This window comes from Mus caroli, unplaced genomic scaffold, assembly GCF_978045245.1.
Source record: "Mus caroli unplaced genomic scaffold, Mus_caroli_1 scaffold_6, whole genome shotgun sequence".
NCBI lineage: Eukaryota > Metazoa > Chordata > Mammalia > Rodentia > Muridae > Mus > Mus caroli.
In genome coordinates, this window is record NW_028227261.1 from 95513413 (window position 1) to 95539959 (window position 26547).

The 26547-nt window shown below is 38.7% G+C and overlaps 1 protein-coding gene across 1 annotated transcript in view; it reads left to right on the forward strand.

Moving 5' to 3' along the window:
- Positions 1-26547, forward strand: part of Shoc1 (shortage in chiasmata 1) — a 71727-nt gene that overhangs the window by 1019 nt on the left and 44161 nt on the right. Inside the window, exons 2-8 of the mRNA XM_021160305.3 lie at positions 2801-2880; positions 4747-4858; positions 6271-6352; positions 16314-16492; positions 20335-20488; positions 20685-20769; positions 22094-22244. Coding sequence (XP_021015964.2) covers positions 2815-2880; positions 4747-4858; positions 6271-6352; positions 16314-16492; positions 20335-20488; positions 20685-20769; positions 22094-22244 — 829 coding nt within the window. The 5' untranslated portion in view covers positions 2801-2814. The remainder of the gene's footprint in view (positions 1-2800; positions 2881-4746; positions 4859-6270; positions 6353-16313; positions 16493-20334; positions 20489-20684; positions 20770-22093; positions 22245-26547) is intronic.

Genomic DNA, 26547 nt, shown 5'->3' on the forward strand with positions numbered 1-26547 from the left:
TTTACATGTAAGGATGGAAAATTGAAAATAAATGCTAACCATAAATTGAGTTGTAGACTGAGTAGAATTGTGCCTGCTTTTAGTCTGTAAACCTACTTCTAGGATGACAGACAGCCATAATTTTCTGAGAAAATGGAACTTTACATTACATTGGGGGCTAGAGCTATGGCTCAGTGGTTAAAGCACTGCCTGCCCTTCCAGAGGATCCAGGTCTGATTGCCAGGACCTAAATAGCAGTTCTCAACATCAGTAACCCCAGGAGATCCAAGGACACCAGGCACACACATGGTCTGCAGGCACACACAGACAGAGCACTTATACATACAAATACATTTTTTTTTTTTTTTTTTTGGTTTTTCGAGACAGGGTTTCTCTGTATAGCTCTGGCTGTCCTGGAACTCACTTTGTAGACCAGGCTGGCCTCGAACTCAGAAATCCGCCTGCCTCTGCCTCCCGAGTGCTGGGATTAAAGGCATGCGCCACCACGCCCGGCTATACAAATACATTTTTGAAAAAGATATGAAAATTCTAGAATCCGTTTGCTTCAAAGACTGCAATACAATGTGTGGAAAGGCACAGAGGTGTAATGATTATAAATATTCTTAGATAGTCATTAAAAGAATGCCATGTTGACATTAACAGTGGGTACAGTACACAGCTGGCACCATACTTATTGGTACTTAAGACTGTCAATATTGGGTTGGAGAGATAGCTCAGCAGTTAAGAGCACCGATTGCTCTTTCAAAGGTCCTGAGTTCAATTCCCAGCAACCACATGGTGGCTCACAACCATCTGTAATGGGATCTGAAGCCCTCTTCCGGTGTGTCTGAAGACAGCTACAATATCAAAACTAATTCGAAATGAACATTTGCTCAGCTTAATTGAAATACTTACTATAATATCTAAAACTTTGTTACTATCAAAATAATTGTGTTATGGATTATTTTAGGAGTTTATTTGCTTTTAAAACTTCATCAAGTTGAATAATTAAGGTTGTTCACTTTGAGTACCTGCCAGTAGGCCTGAGGGGCTGAGTTTGAGCCCTAGGACCTTCAGAGTAGAAGGAAAGAACAGAATTAACAGAATTCCACAAGTTGTTCCTTCACACACACACACACACACACACACACACACACACAGAGAGAGAGAGAGAGAGAGAGAGAGAGAGAGAGAGAGATTAAATAAAGATGCAATAAAAGTTTTATAAAAAGAATATTTACCTGATAACTGAAAACGGGTAGGTTATAGCCCTCTCCTGTGGGTAATATTTTCAGATCTTTTTTGTTGTGTTTTGTTTTATTTTTGAGGACAGGGTTTCTCTCCATAGCCCTGATTGTCCTGGAACTCACTCTGTAGACCAGGCTAGCCTTAAACTCAGGGATCCACCTGCTACTGCCTCCTGAGTGCTTGGATTAAAGGCCTGTGCCACCACCACCCAGGCTATATCTTCAGGTCTTCAGACTTCAGTATACCACATTATATAAGTCACAAGGGTAAGCCACAAAAAAATGAAGTGATAATAGCACTAGGCAAAGATCATTTCTATTAAAATATTTATTTAATTTAATAAGACATTATTAATACACTTTATGTAAAAACATCTGACATCTGAATTTGTTGAGACATTTTGGTTGTTTTTACAGGAGTAGGGATTGATCCCACAGCCTTGAGCATGCTGGTCAAGTCCTTTACCAGTGAGCCTTCTCAGCATCCCACAGACTTTATTTAGAGAATACCTACTGGCCTTGAAATCTAAATCTACCTACCTCCTCATTCTTAGTGCTTGGATTGAAAGTATGCATCACAGCATCCCACTCTTTCCAGACATTTTAAATGGCAAAAACACTAAGAACTACTTGATAAACTTAATAACTTCTAAGCTATAGATCTCTGGTTTCAATGTGAGAATCATCCTGGCCTAGTTCATTGTTCTAATTACTTAATTAATTACTTAATTAATTGTTTTATTAAGTAGCTCTGTTGATTTTTCCAGTAGTCTGTTGACCTTGTTGCTGTATCATACCATAATCATTTTACTCCAATTGAGTTAGCTATTAGAAAATTCCAGGCCCTTGATTTTCTAAGTAAAAGAATGGATATAATTTCTAAAATCCAACTATTTCTTTTAAAAAATAGGGTTTAAGAACTTTTAATGCCAAAACACCATATTATCACTTTTTAAAGATTTATTTTTATTTTATGCATATAGATGTTTTACCTGCATGCCTCTCTGTGTGCCACATATGGTGCAGTACACTCGGAGGTTAAAAGAGGTCTTTAAAGCTCTTGGAAGTGGACATACAGACAATTGTAACATGTGGGTCCTGGTACTTGAACCTGGGTCCTTCACAACTGCAGCCAATGTTCTTAAGCACTGAACTATCTCTCCAGCCCTTAATTTCTTTATTATAGAGTTTTTGGCATTGATTATTTAATTTTGAAATCACTGGAGAAACACAATTACCATGGATAAAACAGTGTCTGTTTTGGCCACTCCAGCCTCTTTTCAACAAAATCATCATGTTAAACATATTTTCAGTCACCAACTTGCATGGATTAAAGTCAAGATAAAAATATACAAATTAATAACAATGTACATTATTTTCCACATTAGATTTTCTATCACAAAAATAAATGTTGCTTTATACTTTTTATCATTTAGGACACCTTGAAAAAGAACTAAATGAAAAGTTTGTGGTTAAGAGAGTTTTTCCAAAAAAAAAAAAAAAAAAAAACCAGAGAGTTTTTTTTCTCCTCTTGGCTTTGCTATTTTATAAATATTTAACTTTTATGTTTCTAGATATTGGACTTTGTATGGCATTGAACGGAAGAACTATGTTTCCAGCCTTCAAATATTATGCAATAGACTATTTACAAGAGGTATGATATTACTGGCTTGCTATCCATTTACTATGAATTATATTTCTCTCTTTCTTTCTTTTTTTTTTTTTAAAGGACTAGCCTGTTGTATGGTACTGTTTTCCAGGCAGGATGTACATATTATAATCTTTTTTTAAAGAATTATTTATTTATTTTATATATATGAGTACACTGTAGATGTCTTCAGACCCACCAGAAGAAGGCATCAGATCCCATTACAGATGATTGTGAGCCATCATGAGGTTGCTGGGAATTGAACTCAAGACCTCTGGAAGCTCAGTCAGTGGTTTTTTTTTTTGTTTGTTTGTTTTTTTTTTTTTTGGTTTTTTTTGAGACAGGGTTTCTTTGTATAGCCCTGGCTGTCCTGGAACTCACTTTGTAGACCAGGCTGGCCTCGAACTCAGAAATCCGCCTGCCTCTGCCTCCCGAGTGCTGGGATTAAAGGCGTGTGCCACCACGCCTGGCTTCAGTCAGTGTTCTTAACCACTGAGCTATCTCTCTAGTCCATGAATTATTCTTAAAAACATGTTAGGTGTATTCAGTATATGATAGTTGTCAGTAATCCATAGGTTAATCTTTAGTTGTTTTCAGACTCATTAAAATTACCTTAGTTTTTTTTTTTTACTGTAGTCAAAACATTCATTTGTGTGTGTGAGCATGTGTGTATATGTGTGCAACATAAAACATAAAGAAAAACACAATCATTTTTGCCTTTATGTGGAATAATGAATTCCATGGGAAGTCACAGTCCCTGGAATTAACTGAATAGAGATAATGCTTCAGCTGACAGACATAGCTATAGAACAGCAGTGCTTTTGTCACAGAGTAGACTTCAGTACTGTGTGACCACAATGTGCCCACAGAGTGAATGTGGAAGGCAGCATGGCTAGGGGAGGGGCCTGTCCATTGCCACAAAGTAATGGAAGTAAAGTTGGAAGTCAAGGCAGAACCAGGGTAGAACTTGAGCTAATCTTCAGGTTTATTCAACTGACAGCATCCTTTTTGTGCTGTTTGTTTGAGACAGGATCTGGCCTTGTAATCCTGGCTGGCCTGATAATCAGTGTGTAGCCCAAACTGGCTTCAAACTAATAGTCCTCCTTTCTCAGCCTCTCAAGGGCCAGATTAGAATTAGCACCACGATGGCTACCTTAATGTCCACTTGAAGTAAGAGTTTTATTCCTTAGGTTTACTTTTGAAATTCGAAACTTATTTTCAGGTTTTAGCGTAGGAAACTAAAGTTATGATAGTGGCATAATATTTGCTAATGGAGGGCCAGCATGGTGGCACACGCCTTTAATCCCAGCACTCGGGAGGCAGAGGCAGGTGAATTTCTTGAGTTTGAGGCCAGCCTGGTCTACAGAGTGAATTCCAGGACAGCCAGGGCTACACAGAGAAACCCTTTCTTGAAAAACAAACAAACAAAATTTTGCTAATGGAAGAAAAATCACATTGCTAAGTGATATAATCCTCTTTTGTAGTTAAGCATGCATATTTTTTAGCCTGTCATAGGAAAAAATGTTTGTAAGACAACTTGGTGATATTCTTTATTATGTGGTTCTTTTTTAAGGATATATTTATAATTATATCTAAGTACACTATAGTTGTCTTCAGATGCACCAGAAGAGTGTGGCAGATTTTATTACTGATGGTTGTGAGCCACCAAGTGGTTGCCGTGATTTGAACTCAGGACCTCTGCAAGAGCAGTCAGTGCTCTTAACTGCTGAGCCATCTCTCCAGCCCCTATGTGGTTCTTTAATTTGACATTTTTATAACAAACCTATCACTTTAAAAATTATATCAACTTATGATGATGATATGAATATTGGTGAATAGTATAAGTTAAAATTATTTTACCTTTTCATACAGGACAAAATTAAAGAGAGGCTTTACAGAGATGCTTTATTGCTTCAGATTCCTTCATGTTTAAATCAAGATAAAAGCATTATTGATGATGAATATAGGAGTCCATGGACAAGAGGTATTTTTTTTTTAATTTATTGAAAGCTATTTTTGAGTTCAGTATGGTAAATTAAGAAACTTTAGGCCATAGAATTCGGTAAGGAAAAGGAGATCTGAGATATGAATAGATTTTTTGTCATCTAAGGCTTTGTAGAATGTAACATGAACTTTCTTTTGTCTATATTTTTTAAAATAAAAACAATAGGCTGAATGTTTATGTGCCCTTGAAATCATATGTTCAAATTTAACCCCCATTGTGATCATATTCAGAAGAGAGGTCATGAGACTGGAGGTTAGCGCTCTTGTACAAGAGATCCTAAAGAACCCCCTTTTCCTTCCTGTCCCAGGAGGAAGTAGAAGAGAATCTCCAGCAGACACCAGAGCTGTCTGAGTCTTGTCATTGGACTTTCTAATCTATAGTACCATGAAAAGGCAATGTTCTTAGTTGAGTCACCCACTCTGTAGTATCTGGGGTATAGCAGCTCAAACTGGCTAATAAAGCTGCAAATATGGGAAACCATTGGGCAGTTTGAAGAAAAAGAATGAGAGAATCCCTCTGGTTGTCTAAAGAAAGGGAAGGGTAGAGGTTGGGAGTCAAAAGTAGAGACATGGAGACTAGCAAGACAGCTCAGTGGGTAAGGCTGCTTGCTGCCAAACCTGACAGCATGAATTTGAACCTTGGAACCTATTGGACTGGAGGTAAGAACTGACTCTGCTCTCCATACACACATTGTAGCCTTGGAATATAGTGAGAAGAGAATGGGAAATGAACACAGTGGGTTTTGGCAGCACTTAAATCTAGGCTGATGTGTTTTTTGCCATTACCATGTTTTTCCATGAGGCTTGGATAAAGATGTAATATCAAAGTAACAAACCTAGCCAGAAGCAACATTGAGTGAAACTCTGACTAGGATACTACTACTACATATGGTAGACTATGCAGTTGCATATTCTGACATAAGAATATAATGCCCCTCTTCTTAAGGAATCAAGGATATAATTTGAAAAGTAATCTATAGATGCATAAAATTTTAATATAAAAGCTATATATAATTAGTACCAGAGTTCTACTAGCCATGTTAGGGACCTTTGAGGAGAGCACACCAGAATGAACTGGGAGCTTAGTGAAGGCCTGTGAGGTAGAGCATCAACTGTTGAACAGGATTATCTGGGACCATGGTAGTATCTAAGCAAACAGAAGCTGTGAAAAGGAGGGAATTGTTGATACATTCAGATGACATTTTCTTGACTGTGAGTTTAGGGCAAGCAGATTATAGTGATCACAATCAGATAGCACTTTGAAAAAGTAATTATATTTGTGAATAAGTAAAGATAACTTCATAAGAAAAATGATGGATGTCTGGCTTTCTTCTGTTAAGTGTAAAAGGATATTTTAGAAGCTAATGTTGACTGTTCCCTTTTTGGCCTCAGCTATTCCAGTTCAGGAAATGGAAGATAATTCAGTCTTGGAGCAGTGGAGAACAAGATTCTGTGTGGAGGATGTTCCTGAGAAGTATGTATCCTGAATCTCAAATTCTCTTTCTCTGTAGAAGACAAACAGTAAACTCCCCGGACACCTGGAAACCCCTTTGCTTCCCACACATTTCTTCTGTAGTCTAAAGAAAGCTCTGCTTTCAAGCACAAAGAAGAGGCTAATTTGAAGTTATTTATAGTCTCTTTTATCCTTCCCTTATTTACCAGTTTAATTATTGCCCTCTTCATTGAAGTTACAAAAGATACTCAGAACTAACCGGTGGCATCATACTTTTAGTTAATATGTCAGTCTTCTGAACAAAGTTCACTAATATGTATTAATATTAAAACCACCGTTAGTAAAAATACAGACAAGACCATTTTCTAATGTATCTATCAATATTATTTATTATCAGTTCAGTCACCCTTCAGATATTTGCATATTTATATGTATATACAAGCTAGAAAGTAAGTGAAGGTATAGCTATGCATTCAAGAAACAAAGCTTAAAAACAAAGCACCACAGTCACTGAGCAAAGCACACTGGCAGAGGGAGGAGCGTGGAGCAGTGAGAAAAGAAGATGAGTGTCCTCCTGCGCATTGAGTCCAGAAGCTGCAGTTCTCAGCACTGATCCAAACACTTAACTGCTTCACTTCACTCACAATGTGTATCAGGCACAGGAGAGGTTTTTGTTGTTATTCATATTTTCAAACTTTATAATTTTAAATATTTCTTTTTTTATTTTAATTTTTACTTATTCAGTTTAAATCCTGCTCACTGCCCCTTCTAGTCACCCCCTCCCACAATCCTTCCCCTATCCTCTCCTCCCCTTCTCCTCTGAGTAGGTGGGGGCTTCCCTGGGTATGCCCCCACCCTGGCACTTCCAGTCTCTGTGAGGCACATCCTCTCCTACTGAGGCCAGACAGGCAGCCCAGCTAGAAGATTTTATCCCATGTACAGGCAACAGCTTTTGGGATAGCCCCCCCCCCCCATTCCCACTGTTTGGGATTCACATGAAGGTCAAGCTGCACATCTGCTACATATGAGCAGGGAGGCCTAGGTCCAGCCCGTGTATGTTCTTTGGTTGCTGGTTCAGATTCTGAGAGTTCCAAGAGTCCAGGTTAGTTGACTCTGTTTGTCTTCCTGTCTTCCCCTTTTAAATATTTCTTAACTGCAATGAAAATAAATGACAAAACTCCTACCACATTTACTTGTGTGGATTATATCCAGATTTCATTTATTTTTATTCTAGATCATAGTCTGCTATATGGGTATACCACATTTTACTTACTTGTTCATTAGGACAGACTTTAAGGTTGTTTTTCCTTTTTGCAATTGTGAGTAATTCTGCTGTTAATAGTCGTATTCCGCCTGCCTCTGCCTCCCAAGTGCTGGGATTAAAGGCGTGCGCCACCACGCCCAGCTAACACGCCACCTTTGGTGGATGTGTATTATCACTTCCAAACTGATTCAACAGAGATGGACCCCAGAGGAGTAATTGTCAGACCTGGCCCTCTCACACCTTTGATTTTCTGCCAAGGCTTCCTGATGGCTGATCCCAGCTAGAAATCAGAAGGCAAAAGCCTGCTTCTAAGTGTTTTGTGTATATTCCAGATACAAATCCTAGATCGGATGTGTGGCTTGCAAATGCCTTTGTCCTGTGGTTTGTCTTCTCACTTTCCTGATGGTGTCCTTTGAAGCACATCTTAAACTTTGAAAGTTCAACTTGTGTAGCTTCTGCTCTCACCAGTTTGTTTACTATTTTATTTATGTAAGAAAAATTTACATACTCTAACGTCATAAGAATTTGCTCCTTTATTTTCTTTTAGTTTATTTCTCCTAATAAGAAGAAAATAAAGAAATTCAAAGAGAAGGAGGATATCAGCTCTCAAGTTGGGGACATGGGAGGTGCTGGAGGGAAGGAGTGTTATAATTCTGTTTTAACTGAAAGCATTTTTAAAAGAACATAAATTAGATCATGAAATATCTCTAACTATAACCCGCAAATGGTGCCCCAGCAAACAATACAGGCCTCAGTACCTACCATGTCTTGTAAAGTCTAGAGTGATTCAGTCTCTGCCTGTCTAATGTTCCTCTGTTCCAGCTACTCTGATCTTACTCTTTTACCTGGAATCTACTAAGTTTGTTTCCACCTTTAAACCCTTATGGCTCAGTTCCCATCATTATTCAGGTAGCTACCAAAATAGCTCTTCAGTGGGCTTTCACTAGCTGCATTCTCTAAACATACCAACATTATGGCTGTTACCTGATGTCTGCATACCTTGTTATATTAAATACATTTCAGTTTTTTCCATTGACGTTGCTTATTTAGTTGTTCATCTTCCCTTTAATAGACAAACTTTGTTGGAACAAGATTTTGTTTCCTAGTGTACTCCTAGTCCCAAGAATAGAGTTAGCACATTGTAGATATTCAACCAACTGTCTAAAGGAGTTAATAAATGGCAGTGGGTAAAATGACCCAAAACGAATGCTAGCCAAGGGAAGCAAAACACATGCAGATGGGACATCTCACAAACACCAGTATTCACAAGTCGAGCAAGAGGGGGCTCCAGTGGGAAGAGGACAAGTAAAACTGGGAGAGGAGAAACGAGAAGACCAGGAAGTACTTATCTTCATTTCAGTGTGTCATGGGAACGAGAGTTGACTCTGTGTTTTACCAAGTACTAATGTGTCACGGCTTTTTTTTTTTTTTAAATTAACTAAAGAACTAGATTCAGAAGTCTATGAAGGTCCATATATAAACTAATGCTCTCAATGAGTAATACAGATAAACCCTGTACTGGCTATTTTTGTGTCAACTTGACACAGCTGGAGTTATCACAGAGAAAGGAGCTTCAGTTGAGGAAATGCCTCCATGAGATCCAACTGTAAGGCATTTTCTCAATTAGTGATCAAGGGGGAAAGGCCCCTTGTGGGTGGGACCATCCCTGGGCTGGTAGTCTTGGGTTCTATAAGAGAGTAGGCTGAGCAAGCCAGGGGAGGCAAGCTAGTAAAGAACATCCCTCCATGGCCTCTGTATCAGCTCCTGCTCCCTGACCTGTTTGAGTTCCAGTCCTGACTTCCTTTGGTGATGAACAGCAGCATGGAAGTGTAAGCCGAATAAACCCTTTCCTCCCCAACTTGCTTCTTGGTCATGATGTTGTGCAGGAATAGAAACCCTGACTAAGACAAACCCTTAAGCCATTTCATTTTATATCTTGTATTTTCTTAAATGAGTAATACAGATATGGGGGTTTTAAGCTCTTTCTTCGTGTATCTTGTATTTCTTCAAGAGTAAGGGAGAAATTTTAAAGTGTTTTTTTTTTTTGATGTACCCTTTTATTGAAAATGGATTTTTTTCTTTACATAATATATCCTAACTATGGTTTCCCTTCCCTCTACTCTTCCCAATTCCTCTTGCCCTCCTGTCCCACCCAGATCCACCTGTTTCTCTCTTTCATTAGAAAACAAGCAAGCAAGACAAGGAACCTCCAAAGATTCCATTGAGTTTGTTTTATGTTGGCATCTATTGCTGGGCAGCAGCCTACCCTTAAGAGGAGTTTGTTTCCCCAGTGACACTCCCTTGGAAAAAATTGGAGATTGCGTGTGGATTAATAATGGAGGCATGTGTTCACCTCTTTTCAGCTCTAGGACCCATCTGTTGCAGACCCATGCAGGCCCTGTGCATGCTGCCTCAGTCTCTGCATTCATCTGTGCATGAATCGTGTTGATTTAAAGGGCCTTGTTATCTTGGTGTCCTTCACACTCTCTGACTCTTACCCTCTTTCTACCTTTCTCCTTCCACAGGGTTCCTTGAGCCCTGAGGGGAGGGATTTGATGCAGACATTCTGTTTAGTAAGTCTCTCAGTCTCTACATACCATCTAGCTGTGGCTCTCTATATTTGTTCCCATCTGTTACAGAAGGAAGTTTCTCTGATGATGGCTGAGCAAAGCACTGGTCTATGAGTATAGCAGAATGTCATTAGGAATCACCCTATTGCTATGTTTTTGTTTTAAGAATAGTAGTAGTTGGGTTTATCCTTGGTCCCTAGGCTGTCTAGGCTCAGGTTCTTGATTACCTAAGCAGTATCAGGTTTGAGTTCCATCATATGGAGTGGGACATAAGTCAAAAAGATATTGGTTGGTTATTCCATCAAGCTTTGTGCCACTATTGTACTGGTATATATTACAGGCAGGACAGCATTGTAGATTGAAGAGCTCATGGCTAGGTTGGTGTTTACATTTCTCCTTTGGTAGTGTACAGAACACCTTCCTGTACCAAAGACTTGAAGGCTATATGTAGGCACCAGGCCAACTTCTCCATGGTCAATGGGTTGTGTAGGCGTTGTCTTCAGAAATGGGGCCTTGTTGTCAGTTTGCAGAGAGCAACCTATAGTCCTGGAAATAGCTTGTGTTGTTTGGGGATTCCCACGGGATCCCTTTGGCCAACAACTCAATTATATGTAACCCAATCTTGGGACTAGAAGCTTCATTTGGTGACAAGAGATGACCAGTTGGGGCTCTGTTTCCCCTATTATTTGGCAATTCCATTTAGACCACCTTAATATATGTAAATGTTTTAGGAAGCTTTTACTGTCTTTAAGTTTCCATACTATCCCTCAAATAGCCCTTAAATTTAGCAGTTACTCCTCATTTTCCCTCCCTCTTCCCTCTCTCACCTCCCCTTTCCCATTTGATCCTCCCTTTCCAGCTCCAGCCGCATCCATACATAATATCTATTTCCTTTTCCTAAGGAGACCTATCTGTACCTCTCCTAATCCCTTTATAACCACTCTCTATGGTACTGTAGATTGTAGCTTAGTTATCATTGACTTAGCTAGTATTCACCTGTAAGCGCATACATATAACATACTGTATTACTGGATCTGAGTTACCTCACTCAGGATTTTTTTTCCTCTAGTTCCATTCACTTCTCTGTGAATTTTACTTTTTCAAACAACTGAGTAATACTCCATTGTGTAATGGTACCGCATTCTATTTATCCATTCATCTGCTGATGGACATCTAGCTTGTTTCCAATTTCTGGCTATTATCAATAGAGCAGCAGTAAACATGGTTGAACAAGTGTTTCTGTGGTAGGACAGTATCCTTTGGGTATATGCCCAAGCAGGGTATAGCTGGATCTTGAGGTAGATCACCTGCCTGAGGAACGGCCACACTGATTTCCATAGTGGCTGTACAAGTTTATACTCTTACCAATAATGGATGAGTGTTTTCCTTAGACCACATCCTCACCAACATGAGCTGTCACTTGTTTATTAAGCTTAGCTATTCTGATGGTGTAAAATGAAATCTCCAAGTAGTTTTGGTTTAAATTGCATGTGTGTTGTTATGATCCTCTGGATCTCCTCAGTGTCAGTTGTTAGGCCTCCCTTTTCATTTCTAATTTTGTTAATTTGGATATTCTCTATCCTCCTTTTATTAATTTGGATTCAGGTTTGCTAATATTAGTGAATTTCTCAAAGAACCAATTTTTGTTTCATTGATTCTTTGTATTGTTTTTTGTTTGTTTATAGTTTATTGATTTAGGTCCTGAGTTTGATAATTTCTCATTGCCTACTCCTTTTGGATGTGATTTCTTTTTGTCCTAGTTCTTCTAAGTGTGATGTTAAGATACTGGTATGAGATCTCTTCATATATATATATATATATATATATATATATATATATGCACTTAGCTCTTTCCTCTTAAATCTGCCTTTGTTGTGACCTATATATTTTGGTATATTGAGTATTCATTTTCATTCAACCCTAGAAAGCATTTAATTTCTCAATTTCTGTCTTGACCTATTTTTCTTTTCTTTATTTTTTTGTTTTTGTTTTTTATTGTTTGTTTTGTTTTTCAAGGCAGGGTTTCTCTGTGTAACCCTGGCTGTTCAGGAACTCACTCTGTAGACCAGGCTGGCTTCAAATTTACAGAGCTCGGCCTGTCTCTCTGCCTCCCAAATGCTGAGATTAAAGGCATGCACCACCCACCACACTCAGGTCCGTAATTTTTGTTCATTCAGTAGTGGGTCTGAAAGCTTTTTGTTGTCTCTGTCCAGCTTGATATTCAGTATGTGTGTTCAATTTTGGAGGAAGTTTCACAAGGTGTCGAGAAGAAAGATGTATTCTTTTGTGTTTGGGTGAAATGCTCTGTAAGTATCTCAGGCTTATTTGGTTTATAACATCCTTTAGCTCTAGCATTTCTCTGTTTAGTTTTTGTCTGGATGACCTTTCTACTAATAGGTGAGAATGGAGTATTGAAGTCTCTCACTACCAGTGTGTGAGGGAGGGGTCAGTATGTGATTTAAACTATAGTAGTGTTTTTTATATGAAACTGGATACCCTTGTGTTTGTGGCATAGGTGTTAAGAATTACAATGTCCTGTCATAGAAAATTGTAATCCCAACTCAGGGTTTCTACCCTGTCTCTGACTATTTAGTTCCCAGAAAAAAAAAAAAAAAACACATACATACAACCTTTATATTTACAATAAGCCTTAAGCAGCACAAGAGCTGGGCAGATATCTACTCTCTATGCTATTAGAATAACCCTGAATTATTACTTTCTATGTTTTATCTGGGTTGCTCTTAACTCCAATTGGCCAGCCCTCAGAGCCATATTTTCATGACTCACCTAACCCATAGCAGCTTCTCTTTCCTCCTCACCTTCTGCTCCCTCACTTGTAGTTCTCCTCAACCCCCAAGCCCAGAATCCCTAAACCCCACCTATGTCTTGTCTGCCCAGCTATTGGCTGTTGGCATTTTTTTTTCACCAATCAAAAATAACTTGGGGGCAAGGTCACTCAGTGTCACTTGGGTCTACCTGCAGACTGTCTCTGGGGCAACCAGGTCTTAAGGGCCCATTATAATATAAGCAGCATCAGGCCAACTCACTAAAATGTTCTGTTGGTGGATTTTTTCTTTTGATGAGTATGTAGTGTCCTTTCCCATCTCTGCTGATTAGTTTTGAAGTCTGTTTTGTCAGATACTAAGATGGCTACACCAGCTTGCTTCGTAAGTCTATTTCCTTGAAATATCTTTTCTACTCTTTTACCCTTAGGTGATGACTATCCTTGATATGAAGGTGTGTTTCTTGGTGCAACAGAGGGATATATCCTGTTTTTTTCATCCATACAGTTAGTCTGTTGGGAAACTGAGACCATTTGTATTGAGATATATCAATAAGCAGTGCTTGCTGATTCCTGTCACTTTGCTTGTGTGTGTGTGTGTGTGTGTGTGTGTGTTTCCCCACTTTCGATTTGCTGGTCTGGGATTACTTATTCCTTGTGTTTTCTTAGGTGTAGTTAACCTCTTTAGGTTGGAGTTTGCTTTCTAGCACCTTCTATGGGGCTGGATTTGTTGCTTAGATTTGTTTTTATCAAGGAATGTCTTATTATCACCATCTATTGTGATTGAGATTTTTGCTGGGTATAGTAGTCTAGGCTGGCATCTGTGGTCTTTTAGAGTCTGTAGCACATCTGTCTAGGCCTTTCTGGCTTTTAGAGTCTCTATTAAGAAGTCAGCTGTTCTAATACATCTGCCTTTATGTATTACCTGGTCTTTTTCCTTTGCAGCTTTTAATATTTTCTTCCTTTCTTCCTTTCTCTCTCTCTCTCTCTCTCTCTCTCTCTCTCTCTCTCTCTCTCTCTCTCTCTTTCTTTCCTGGAACTCACTTTGTAGACCAGGCTGGCCTCGAACTCAGAAATCCACCTGCCTCTGCCTCCCGAGTGCTGGGATTAAAGGCGTGCGCCACCACGCCCGGCTTCTTTCTTTTCTGTATATTTAGGGTTTTGATTATTATGTACCAAGGGGACTTTCTTTTCTGGTCCTGTTTATTTGGTGGTCTTTATATTTCTTCTGCTTTGATAGACATTCTCCTTCTATAGGTTAGAAAATTTTTCTTCTATGATTTTGCTAAAAATATTTTCAGTGCCTTTGACCCAGGTTTCTTCTCCTTCTGTTCCTATTATTCTTAGATTTTTTTTTTTTCATAGTGCCCCAGATTTCCTGGATGCCTTGTGACAGAATTTTTTCTTTCTTTTAGATTTAATATTTTCTTTAACTAGGTATCTGTTTCTTTTAGTGTATCTTCCATACCTGAGATTCTCTCTCCCTTATCTTGTATTCTATTGGTGAGGCTTACCTCTTTAGTTTCCTGTCTGAGGTCCAAATTTTTCATTTCCAGATTTCCCTCAGATTGGGTTTTCTTTATTGATTCTGTTTCCACTTTCAGGTCTTGAACTGTTTTGTTCATTTCTTTCTATTGTTTATGTTTCTATAAATTTCTCTAAGGGATCTATTCAGTTCCTCTTAAAGGAACTCTATCATATTCATAAGGGCGCTTTTAAGGTCTTTTTTTCTGGTGCTTCAGGTATATTGCAGTACTCAGGGCATGCTGGTTGGGTTGCTGGGCTCTAGTGGAGACACAGTATCTTGGCTTTTATCGATTATGTTTTTGTGCTGGTGTTTAGGCTTTATAATTTGGGGAAGATCTTAATTCTAGGTGCTGATATCTGGCCTTGTCTATATTGGGTTGGTGTTTTGTTCCTGGGTTTCTATTGTCATCTCTGGTACTTAGGAAAGTGTGGCCGGTGTCTGTGTGTTGCCTGGTAGGAAATTGTTCTGGGATCCTGATAGCTGTGGTCAAATATGTTAGAAGGTATCGAGAGGTGACACTTAGGAGCATGGATGAGATAGGAGAGAGTAGGGCTGAGGGGTCTGCAGGAGGGAGGAAATCAGAGTGTTCCACAGGATCTACTTACTCCTCTGGGAATGGGGACAGGAGCCACAGCAGGTGGTCTGCAGATCTAGGGATGAGACTGAGGGATTGGACTTGGAGGAATGGAGGAAGAGCTGAAGATCTGCAGTTGCTTGCTCCCCTGGCCCAAGTAGCTTGAGGGTTCTCAGGGAGGTACCTGCTGGAGTTGGAGGCTGGGTTCAGCAGGTGATGTGCTACAGGGCTGGGGATAAAACTGGGGCACTGGATTTGGGGGAACTGAGGGAGAGGTAAAGATAGGGAGTTTTGGAGTGGTCTGTGGGTTCCCAGAGGGTTCCTGCTTGGGCGTGGGGGCTGGGATAAAGCAAATTAGGAGGGGAAGATCTGTGTGATATTGAAGAACAGGCATTGACTATAAAACACAATAGAAGTCTGCCAATGAGTGGCAAAAGTTGCAAATAAACATCTGTCTAACTTCTCCAAAACTTCTGTTTTTAGGAAATGTATTTTTAGAAAATGATTAAGTAAGCATATATAAATGGTTACATTATTGTTCATAGTAAAAAAATATAAACTTTCAGTAAGGGAAAGCTGATTAAATGACAGTTTATTAAATATAATAGCTTTCAATCAGTTTAACAGGGTACTTGAAGTAATTGAGTTAAAAAAGATTTATTTTTGTCTGCACAGTTTTGGAGTTTGTGGGCATAATCAATTGATTTGGGCCTGTGGTGAACCAGCACACAATGGCAAGGGCTCATGGTGGAGCAACAGTGCTCAACTCATGAACCACAAATAGAAGAGGGAAAGAAAGAGCCAGAGTCCCACTTTCCCAGTGTTCCAAACACGCCTCAACCAATCCCGTCCTTTCCGAGCTGTGCTGCCTCCTCCCGCTAGTGTCACTCAGTGAACCAAGCCTTTAACACAGGCCTGTGGGAAGTTATATAAGATCCAAAATACAACACCGATATATGGAATTCTGGTGCTTTCCACTCAAATATAAAGTCAATGATGAACATGTGAATAGGCCCATTATCCACAGCTCAGTAGAAAAAAAAAACACATTATGGAATACTATGTATATGAATATTGTGTAATTCTGTTTAAAATTCTTGATAAATTTGAATAATTTTTGCATTACTTTAAAGTGGTAGGGCTACAGATCATTTTTCTTAGTGTCCACTGGAATTTGGCAAATTTTCCAGGATAAGCATATATTGTTTAGTAATAAAAATGTTTTAGGATAGATACAGATAAAATCAATACTTTTATATCACAGAAAGACAGTTACAGGAGTGATGATTAATGGCACATTTGAGGAAATTGTTCCAAGTTCCAATCCAAACTCTCCACCTGGAATAGAGAACGACAAACTGTTCCCCAGTAAGGACTACGTAGACGACTTTATTCCTGTCAAGTGTTCCTTGTACTACCCCGGAGTGAAAGTGGAGCACCAAGGTAGGAATATTAGTGTTTCCTACTAATCCTACTAGTATACAGAACTTCATGTCTGTGAGCTTTTGCTCAGTTGTATTTTAGTTTAAGTTTGCTTAAACTCAAGGTAACCTATACAGATTTGATCCTGGTGTGTTCCAGCATGTTCCTGTAATGGCATTGGCTCTGGGTCCAGATCTTGTGATAACAGAAGTGTTGTAAAGTTATGTCTGTATGTTGTTTCTCAAAACATCCTAAAAGATACTCGGTCTTACCTAATATGTGTGAGATGGAGTTGGTCATACTATGCCAAGAAGTACACCGGGTTTTAAAAAGTTATTGTCAGTATTATCTAAAATTATGTCTTATCCAAACTACTTTCCAAATTTCCTCTCTAGCTGGCCGCGCTCTTCAAACATTGCTGAGAACTGTCTTGTATTATGATGACTATTCTGTGTTTAATATCAAAACTTGAAAGTCTGTTATATAATCATTCCTGCTATTTAAGAAATGCTATATCCAGGAGTGCTGTAAATCCTTAAATCTAGCACCTTTAATTCCAGAGACAGGTGGATCTCTGTGAGTTCAAGGCCAGTCTGGTCTACATAGTGAGTTCTAGGATAGCCAGGGCTACATAGAGAAACCATAACTCAAAACAAAACAAAACAAAACCTATAGCTGGGTTACTTTATTGCTGTTTTATGTTATGTGATGTAGTTTGGGGAAAGTTGTCATTGAGGCTTGAGGGTAGATTATGGTTTTAGCTTTCCTTTATAATTTGTTTTTCTTGATCTATTATCAAAACTTCTTGTAAAATTTTGTGGAGATGAAAGATATACTTAGATTACATTACATATGTATATGGGGATATTTAAAAAAACCCAACAGGCTACACACATGGAGCTGTTATTATTTCATGGCAACTACAAGCCATTGTTGGATAAAAGCAATTAACTAGGAGAAAATAATACTTAACTTATTTTCATTTGTGTCCTGTATCATAGATTTCACTTTATTATCTTTGTAATCTATTTTTTGTAGTTATCTATTGTCTTAGTTTGGGTTTCTATTCCTAAAAAGAGGAACTCTTATAAAGGAAACTGTTTAATTGGGCCTGGCTTACAGGTTCAGAGATTCAGTCTGTTATCATCATGGCAGGAAGCATGGTAGCATGCAGACAGACATGGTGCTGGAGGAGCCAGAGTTCTACATCTTGATCCGAAAGCAGCAGCAAGAAGCTGTCTTCTGCAGGCATCCAGTAGGAGGGTCTCTTCTACACTGGGCAGAGCATTTCTAGTTATTTCACTGATCTTGGAGACAGAAATATTTCACTGATTTTGTTCTTAGCTTTAGCACTGCTGGCATAGTGTGAGAATAACTTATTCATGCCAGCCTTGTCGTCACTGGGTACACATAAACCAGTGTGATGAGGAAAATGTATGTTTTACATCCTTAAAAGCTATTAATGTATATTGGCTATTTGTATATTTTTCTTTTGTAAAGTGATTTTATTTTCTACTGGCATATAAAAATATGTAAAGACACCAATAATTCCAAAAGCATTTAACTTTAATCTGATTAGTTCTACTGATGTTTTCCTTTATTGATTCTAGCACTGAATTTGTGCTTAGAAAAATGTTCTTTTATTATATAATTTTTCCATTGTTTAAGGATTTGTTTGTTTTGAGACAGGGTCTCTCTATGTAGCCATGACTGATCTAGAACTCACTTTGTAGAGCAGGCTGACTTTAAACTCACAGAAATCTACTTGACTCCTGGGTATTGGGATTTTAAGTGTGTGCCATGGCACCCTACTAATTTTTTAATGTATTATGTAATTGTATTTCACGGTTTTTTTATGTTTAGGACTGGGGACATATTTTAATGTTTAAGCACTTTGGTATTTGTTCCAGTATCATTTAGCTAAGAGTCCTTCCCACTTTTAGAGATGATGCTTCTATTAAACGCTAAGTTCTGACCCACTCCAGTTGAATTCTGGGTTGTCTATGGTTTTGTCTATTGTGTTAGTGTCACCTAATCAGCTCTTATATACCTGTGACATATGCCATCTGTCTCTTGGGTTTTCCCCTGACTTCGTATATTTGTCTAGATTTAGTTTGTAGTCACTTTCCCCAAAAGTTCTAAATAACAACTGTTGGGAAATCAGTGTTAGATCCTTGAAAAATGTTCTGGTTAGTTTTCCTGGCTAGGGGACGAGGAATGGTTTGTCTTGCCTTTTATTTAATATTTAATATGGGTTGTTGTTATTATTGTTTAAGATACTCACCAGTTTCCACTAAGAAATGATTACTGTCATATACACACATGTTAAGGAACTCACTCTGGTTTTGTCTGCTTAACTTGGGTTTCTTAAGTGGGCAGGGGTGACTCTAGTAAAGTTTCCTGTTACCAAGCCTCTTTTTTCTGCTTCTTTCATAACTAGCCACCTTGCATTTGCTGCTTATCATTTGTCTACAATAGAGTAATACACTGTGAGCACACATGCTTGCTGTAGAGTAAGAACTCCATGTGATACACTACCACTGTACTTGTGTAAGGAGGCCACCATTCCCATGAAAACAGCTTTCGTCTAACAGCATTGGTTGTAGAGATTTTCTGACCTCTAGTGGCTGCATCAAAAATGGTGGTTTTAATTGAAGGGACTGAAAGGGTATAGGGATGCCAAGTGACATAAGATGTCCCCATGCAGCACATATATCTGAATGTGGCTTTATTTGGAGTGACAAGCTCAGAGCTTGTTAGTAACAAGGAGATGGGATATAAACCAATGCCATTTCACTCTTAACATGACTTCGTTGGTATTTGCAGAATGGGTGGATGACACAAATAAACCACCCTTAATTTTTCGAATAAGCCCTGAGATTGACAGGAACTGAAATGACTTGATGGTCACTTAAGAGGCTGGTTTATTTCAAAAGTTCTTTGACACATGTATTTGGCACAGGCAAGGGATGCTTCCAGCTGCTTGTGTTCTGTCGGATATTGATGAGGCACATGCATATCACTCATGCCATGAGAGATATCACTGCCTGAAAACTACATACTGTTCCCTCCTGAAACTGAGAGACTTGTCCATTCTCCACACTCAAGGAGGCTTTCATGATGGAGACGCTGGCTTTCTGAGTGCTTCTTTCTCTAAGCATACATTTTCCTTCCTTTCTCTTTTCACTGAGAAATTGACTGAAGAAGGAGGCCAGTTTAGTGTTCCTATCCAGAACTTAGAAGCTCATACAAGTAACCAAGATTCTAAAGTAACCCAAACATTGGAGGTTAGAATAGAAAGGAAATTGTACATCTCTGGTTAATATTACCATGGTGTTTTTATTATGTAAAGTATATCATACTTCCCAAGTAGATATTCCAGTATACAGTTTTCACTATAACTAACTGTGGATCAGCATTGTATTGGTAGCTTTATAATGATGGAGTCAGTGATTTCATATGTATGCTTTTTAGATCATATCTATTTACTGTATGTCCTTACAGATTAAATGATGCAGAGAACAGAAAACCAGACTCAGTCAGAGTCCAGTATTTTTATTTCTTTAAACTTTTGGTACTATTTTGAAGAAGAGAATACTTCCCTTGATTGATTAAGTCAGTCTTTGTTGATAAAGTATATGTCACTATTATGCAACTGTTTCAGAACATTTGTCTTTGTTTCCATATGCTAAATAATACTACATTTTATTGAGATTTTCCTTTTGTCTGGGTACCACATTCTGTGTTTTATATACATAGTATAATAGGGAACTTAATGATTTCAGTGTGTTTGAAAAACCTGTTAATATTTAACATCTATATCTCTGGTATAACTATTAGATTTTTTATTTATTTCTTTTCAGTATTGCTTATTGATGAGGAAATGATTTTTATGAATAATGCAATGGACAACCATCTACCAACTGTGAATGGTCTCCTGAGCAGACTAAAGCTCTATCTGGTGAAGGATCCATTTTTAGATTTCAAAGAAGAGCTCTCTGGAAAGGATAATTTCACGTATGTAATTCCCAGTGCTGTAATTGCTTTGATACCAGAAACCATTCTTTGTATGGCTACAGGTTTAGATGCTGTTGGTAAGGGTTTCAATGCTTCACCTCAACTTACATGAGAGTCTTTGTGTGTTTTGATTGGCAATGCTTATTAAGTGTTTTTAGTAAGTATTAATTAATCTTGTTTGATTTTTTTATTTAAGGGAGTATTTCTCTGTTCAAGAACATTCGGAACCTTTTGTGAGAGATTTCCGTATTGCTGAGGAGACCTTTTGTAAGAAGAAACTAGTATGTTTCAATAAAATCATACACTTTACTTTGAGTGATGTATTTATAGAAGCAAGGGAGCATACCTTTATAAGTTTTAGTAATTTACTTTAACCGTTTACAACTATCATGTGAACTCATTCTCACTAATGAGTTTCAGCCATGGCTGAGGTTGAAGTTTAATCCTACCCAGTTATATCCTGACTTAATTGGTCTAGTGGGCAGTCCATGTACAGAGAATTTTCAGACCCCCTTTAAAAATTTTAATCACTATACTTGGTATAGAACTTTAAGTAGTTAAGTTTAAAAATTATAAGCTAAATCCTATTAGAATTCTAATTTAAATACACATATAATGTATTGTGGACAAGTGAAACATTTTATATATTGGGGCTTTTCTTAATACTTTCAGAGGGTATAAACACGAGGCAGTAAAGGCACTTCAAGAATTTTTTTTACAGATAAAATGTGAACAACTTGGTAAAGATATTAATTTGCTTATTGAATTTCTGACTCCATCCACTCTCACCTCTCTTGTTAATTCTGAGTGGTGCAGTCTCACATGTTGAGGAATATTGTCTGTGAGGGTGAGAAAAAAATACAGCACACAGGGTGCAGTAGAGATGAACTCTATTCTGTCATATCTAGTCAGCTTTTGCTACTTTTCTATCTCTCATTTTCTGTGGTAATTCTTTTTAATTTATAATTTCTAAAATTTATTAGCCAAAAAGAATATAGAAACACATTTTTTGGTGCCTTCTTTTCTTTCTTTTTCTCTCACTTTCTTTCTTTATTGGATATTTTATGTATTTACATTTCAAATGTTATCCCCTTTTCTGGTTTCCTCTCCGGAACCCCCCTTTCCCATCACCCCTCTCCCTGCTGCTATAAGAATGCTCCCCCTCCCAACACCCACTCCCACTTCCCCACCCTGGCATTCCCCTACACTGGGGCATCGAGCCTTCACAGGACCAGGGGTCTTTCCTCCTACTGATGCCAGACAATGACATCCTCTGCTACATATGCAGCTGGAGCCATGGGTCCATCCTTGTGTAGTCTTTGGTTGGTGGTTTAGTCCCTGAGAGCTCACAAACACTTTTAGAGATACTATATGTCACCAAGGTGATAGAAATTATAAAAAAGATTACTCAAGAAAGGCATTGCTTATAAAAGAAACCTATTTTTGACTACTAAACTTCTATTTTTTGAAACTGTGTATAGCATTTAAGACAGAATATGACTTAAGTTTAAATTTTAGTGTGCCATTTAAACAAACTCCATTTAGGAATTAAATATATCTACCTGGAAATATTCTGTAAAGTTTTTAAATGTTATATTGTTTCAGCCATCAGTTTTTCCTTCTGGGTTTAAATCCTTGATATCTACAAACCCCAAACAAGAAATTCTCATTCTACCACCATCAAAACTGAAGAAACCATTAAACTCGATACCGAAAATAATGGACTCTGTAGATGAAAGTGAATGTTTCAAAGGAGGTGAGAGTTCACTTAGAAATGTGTTCCTTGTAAAAACTACTTATGTTGGGCACGATGATACACATCTTTAGTCCCAGAAAATGTCTCTGTGAGTTCAAGTCCAGCCTAGTCTACAAAATGAGTTCCAGGATAGCCAGGGTAGTTAGTTGTACAGAGAAACCCTGTCTCAAAAAAATAACAAAACAAAACAAAAACCTTGTTATTGGAGTTCTTATTTACTAAGATACTTTACAGAGATGTTTTGAGTTACCTGATGAAGGCTCATTGCCATTAGACTCTTTTCCCATTATCACTTTTTTTCTGGAGTTGGATTTTGAGTCAGGGCCTTTGTGTGCTAGACAGATATTCTGCCACTAAGTTACATTCCTGAGATCCAACTTAGATTTGATTATTCTGGAATTCAATAAAATGTAACCATACAACATGTGATCTTCCTGTGGCTGGTCTCTTTCATATACCATAATTTTCAAGCTTATTTATATTTATATCAGTGCTTCATTGACTTTTATAGCCAAATAATATCCCATTGTAGAGATATTTTCTCACATTTTATTTACCCATGGTGCATCTGTTGACAGACATTTGAATTATTTATATACTTTAGTGTTATAAACTTGCTAAATATTTGTTTAGAAGTTTTTGTGTTATCACTTTTGATTTAACTTATTAATGGGTTTCGTCCTATGATTTTCCTACTTCTATACTTTGGTTGATCCTCCCTCGTCGCCTCCAATGCCCTGCCTTTCTCCTGCTAGTCCCCTTCCTTCCCTTTCCATGTCATGTCACATGATTCTCTTACCTTTTACTTTTTGTTTGTTTGTTTGTCTTTTTTAAATTTTTGATATTTTCTTTATTTACATTTCAAATGTTACCCCCTTTTCCTTGTTTCCTCTCTGAAAACCCCTTATCTCCTCCCTCCTCCCCCTGCTCCCCAACCCATCCACTCCTGCTTCCTGGCCCTGGCAGTCCCCTATACTGGAGTATAGAACCTTCACAGGACCAAGGGCCTCTCCTTCCATTGATGACAAACTCTGCTACATATGCAGCTAGAGCTATGAGTCCCACCATGTGTTTTCTTTGGTTGGTGGTTTAGTCCCAGGGAGCTCTGGAGGGTACTGGTTAGTTCATATTGTTATTCCTCCTATGAGGCTGCAAACCCCTTCAGCTCCTTGGGTACTTTCTCTAGCTCCTTCATTGGGGAGCTAGAAAAAATTCCCTCCCTCTAACTGTACTTTAATAATTCTTTTTTTTTTTTTAAAGATTTATTTATTATATGTAAGTACACTGTAGCTGTCTTCAGACACTCCAGAAGAGGGCGCCAGATCTTGTTGCGGATGGTTGTGAGCCACCATGTGGTTGCTGGGATTTGAACTCTGGACCTTCGGAAGAGCAGTCGGGTGCTCTTACCCACTGAGCCATCTCACCAGCCCCTACTTTAATAATTCTTTTTTAAAATTTTGTAATTATGTTTATGTGTAGAAAACTTAGTGTACATTTAACCCAGTTTAGTGGCAAGTTCTTTAGCCTTTGCCTTTTCCAGCTTGGCAATGCAAGCCACAGACTTAGGACCCAGGACGTTGCCTCCCCAGTGGCGGTGGATCTCATCATATCTGTCGTTATAATTGGTCCTAATAGCTTTTACCAGCTTAGCCAGAACACCCTTGTCTTCTGAGTTAACCTGTGTGAAGGCAACAGTGGTGCGTGTCTTCCTGTGGATCAGGCACCCCTGTCTGGCCTTTCCCTTGATAATGCAGTAAGGCACCCCCATCCTTCAATACAAGACAGGCAGGAAAACCACTAACTGAATGGTGTCTACATCACGGGCAATCACCACCAGCTGAGCCTTCTTGTTCTCCCCCAAGGTATTGACCGCTACTCAGAGGACAGGCAGTCTCTTAGTTAGAACATCCTCTTTGTTAGCAGCTTTCTTCTCAACACAGACCAGCAGCAGCCTTTGCTTCTCTTGCTTTGTCTCTGTACATGTGGGCCAGCTTAAGCAGCTGGGTAGCTGTTTGCTGGTCCAGGGCCTAGTTGATCTGGTTAATGCCAGGAGGTGCTTTGAGCAACTTATAGAGGATGGTGCTTTACTCTTGAAGCCTGCTGTTACCAGGGCCATTTTATGAAATGGGTGAGACCTCTTTGGAGCTGGAAGACCTGTCAAATGCCAAAGTTCTTAGGCCTTTTCTCAAACTGGGTTCACTTTTTGGCTTCTCTTCAGTCTTCTTTCCTTTGGGCATCCTGCTTGCCTAAAGGAAAGGAGAGAAAATTGGCTACAGTTTTATATTACAGGATTTGGTGCACTTCAGGTTGACGTGTATACTGAATGAGAGAGATAGGCCCTGTTTCATTTTTGTGTTTATGGATATCCACATTTCCCAGCACCGATTTTAAAGAGGCTAGGGTTTTTGTTTTGTTTTTTAATGTATGTTTCAATGTGTTTGTCAAATAATGAGGTGGTTGTAGCTGTGTGGGTTTATTTCTAGTCCCTGTCTCTTCTGCTGTCTGACATGTTCACACACATGCATTTCCTTTCCTCTCAGGATGTGTGTGAGGGCAAGCTGCTGCATCCTAGGAGCTCCGTGCTTTGCTTCCCGAGGCGCTGCCATAGTGTGCTCCTGAGTGCTTTCAGGGTTTTCAGGGCTCTGAATACTAGCCTCCTCTTTAACACTTGTTAGCAGGCGTTTAAAATAGCTGGCCTAGTAGGGGTGAAGTGGTAACTTGTGGTTAGTGGGATTTGACTTTCTTAGGTAGCTTTTCATGTACTTAATGGCCATTTATGTATTGTCCTTGGCTCCTTGGTTTGGATACTTTGTTCACTTTTGATTTGGTTGTTTTCCTGTGTATGACCCAAGGTGTTTCCACGTTGTTATTTTTAGTGAATGATGCCGCAGGGTATATCCAATGATGGATATGCAGTTGTTGCTCTGAGATAATGTTTATGTTGGTTTTGGATGAATATTCCAACAGCAGGCTTGCCAGACTATGTATATACTAGATCCATTTTTGATTGTACTAATTCACATTTCTAGTTACAGTATATGAAGATTTTTGGATCATATATAAAGTGAGGACATGACTGCTCCAAGGTATGGTTGAGGAGAAGGTTTTTATTGTAGATGTGAAAGAGAGAACAGCCAGAGGCATCTGGAAGAATCCAGAGTAGAAAAAGAAAGTAGTAGACTAAACATGGCCAGCAGACTGAACTGGGCCATGAGGGGAGTGGGAGATGGAGAAGGAGAAAGAGGAGGGGGGGGTGATGGAGGGAAGGAAGGAGAGGGAAGGAGGAAGAGAGAGGAGAGTGGACAAAGACAGAGAGGACCAAGAGGCCAAAATGGCAGGTTATATAGGAATGAGAAACTGGGGAAAAGGAAGCCCTTGAGTGAAGTTCAGAGTAGGGGCAGGGTGAGAAGAGCCAGAATGGCAGCAGGGACTCTGTAACAGGTGTGCATGGTGCTCAGAGAGCTAGAGGCCAGCATGCATTCTCAGTATGCTAATAGGCACCACAGTTAGCCATTTGTCCTGTTTCTTTTGGACCTGACAGACAGTTCATCCATAGCATATTGAAACACAGCAGACTGTTATGATATTTTTTAAATATTTATATATTTTATGTATATGAGTACACCATTGCTGTCTTCAGACACACCAGAAGAGGTCATCAGATCCCATTACGGATGGTTGTGAGCTACCTTGTGGTTCCTGGGAATTGAACTAAGAACCTCTGGAAGAGCAGTGGATGCTCTTAACCACTGAGCCAGCTCTCCAGTCCCTGTTAATGATTTTTTTATCCTGAAAATTTATTGAATTTCTTTATTCCAGACTTTATTTTTTTCAGAGCCTTGGATTTATGTACAATATCACAATATCTGCAAACAAGACGTAATTTGACTGCTTCCTTTCCAGTTTGCATACCTTTTATTTCTCTTCATTGCCTCACTGTGCTCTCGAGACTTCTAGTGCTGTGGTGGACATTAATGGTGAGAGTGGACATCCTGCTCTTTTTTCTTGTCTAAAGAAGCCTTCACATTTGGGGATCAACTAGCTGTCTTTTCCTTCTGCGGCTGTTGTTTAAACTCTGCTATATCCTACTAATGAGAGTTGATTTTTTTTTTTTTTTATTTCACAGTAAGCTGTCAGCCTAAGTTGTTAGCCTATCAGGAATAAGTTGAAGTCTCTGTTAAGTGTTTTTAGTCTTAAGCGTTCTTCACGGACACACAGCATGTAGTTGAGGAGTTAAAGATTTAGACAGAGCATATTCATAGACAGTTTGGGGCTTCTCTGTTGCTCTCTCCTTTCTTGAATT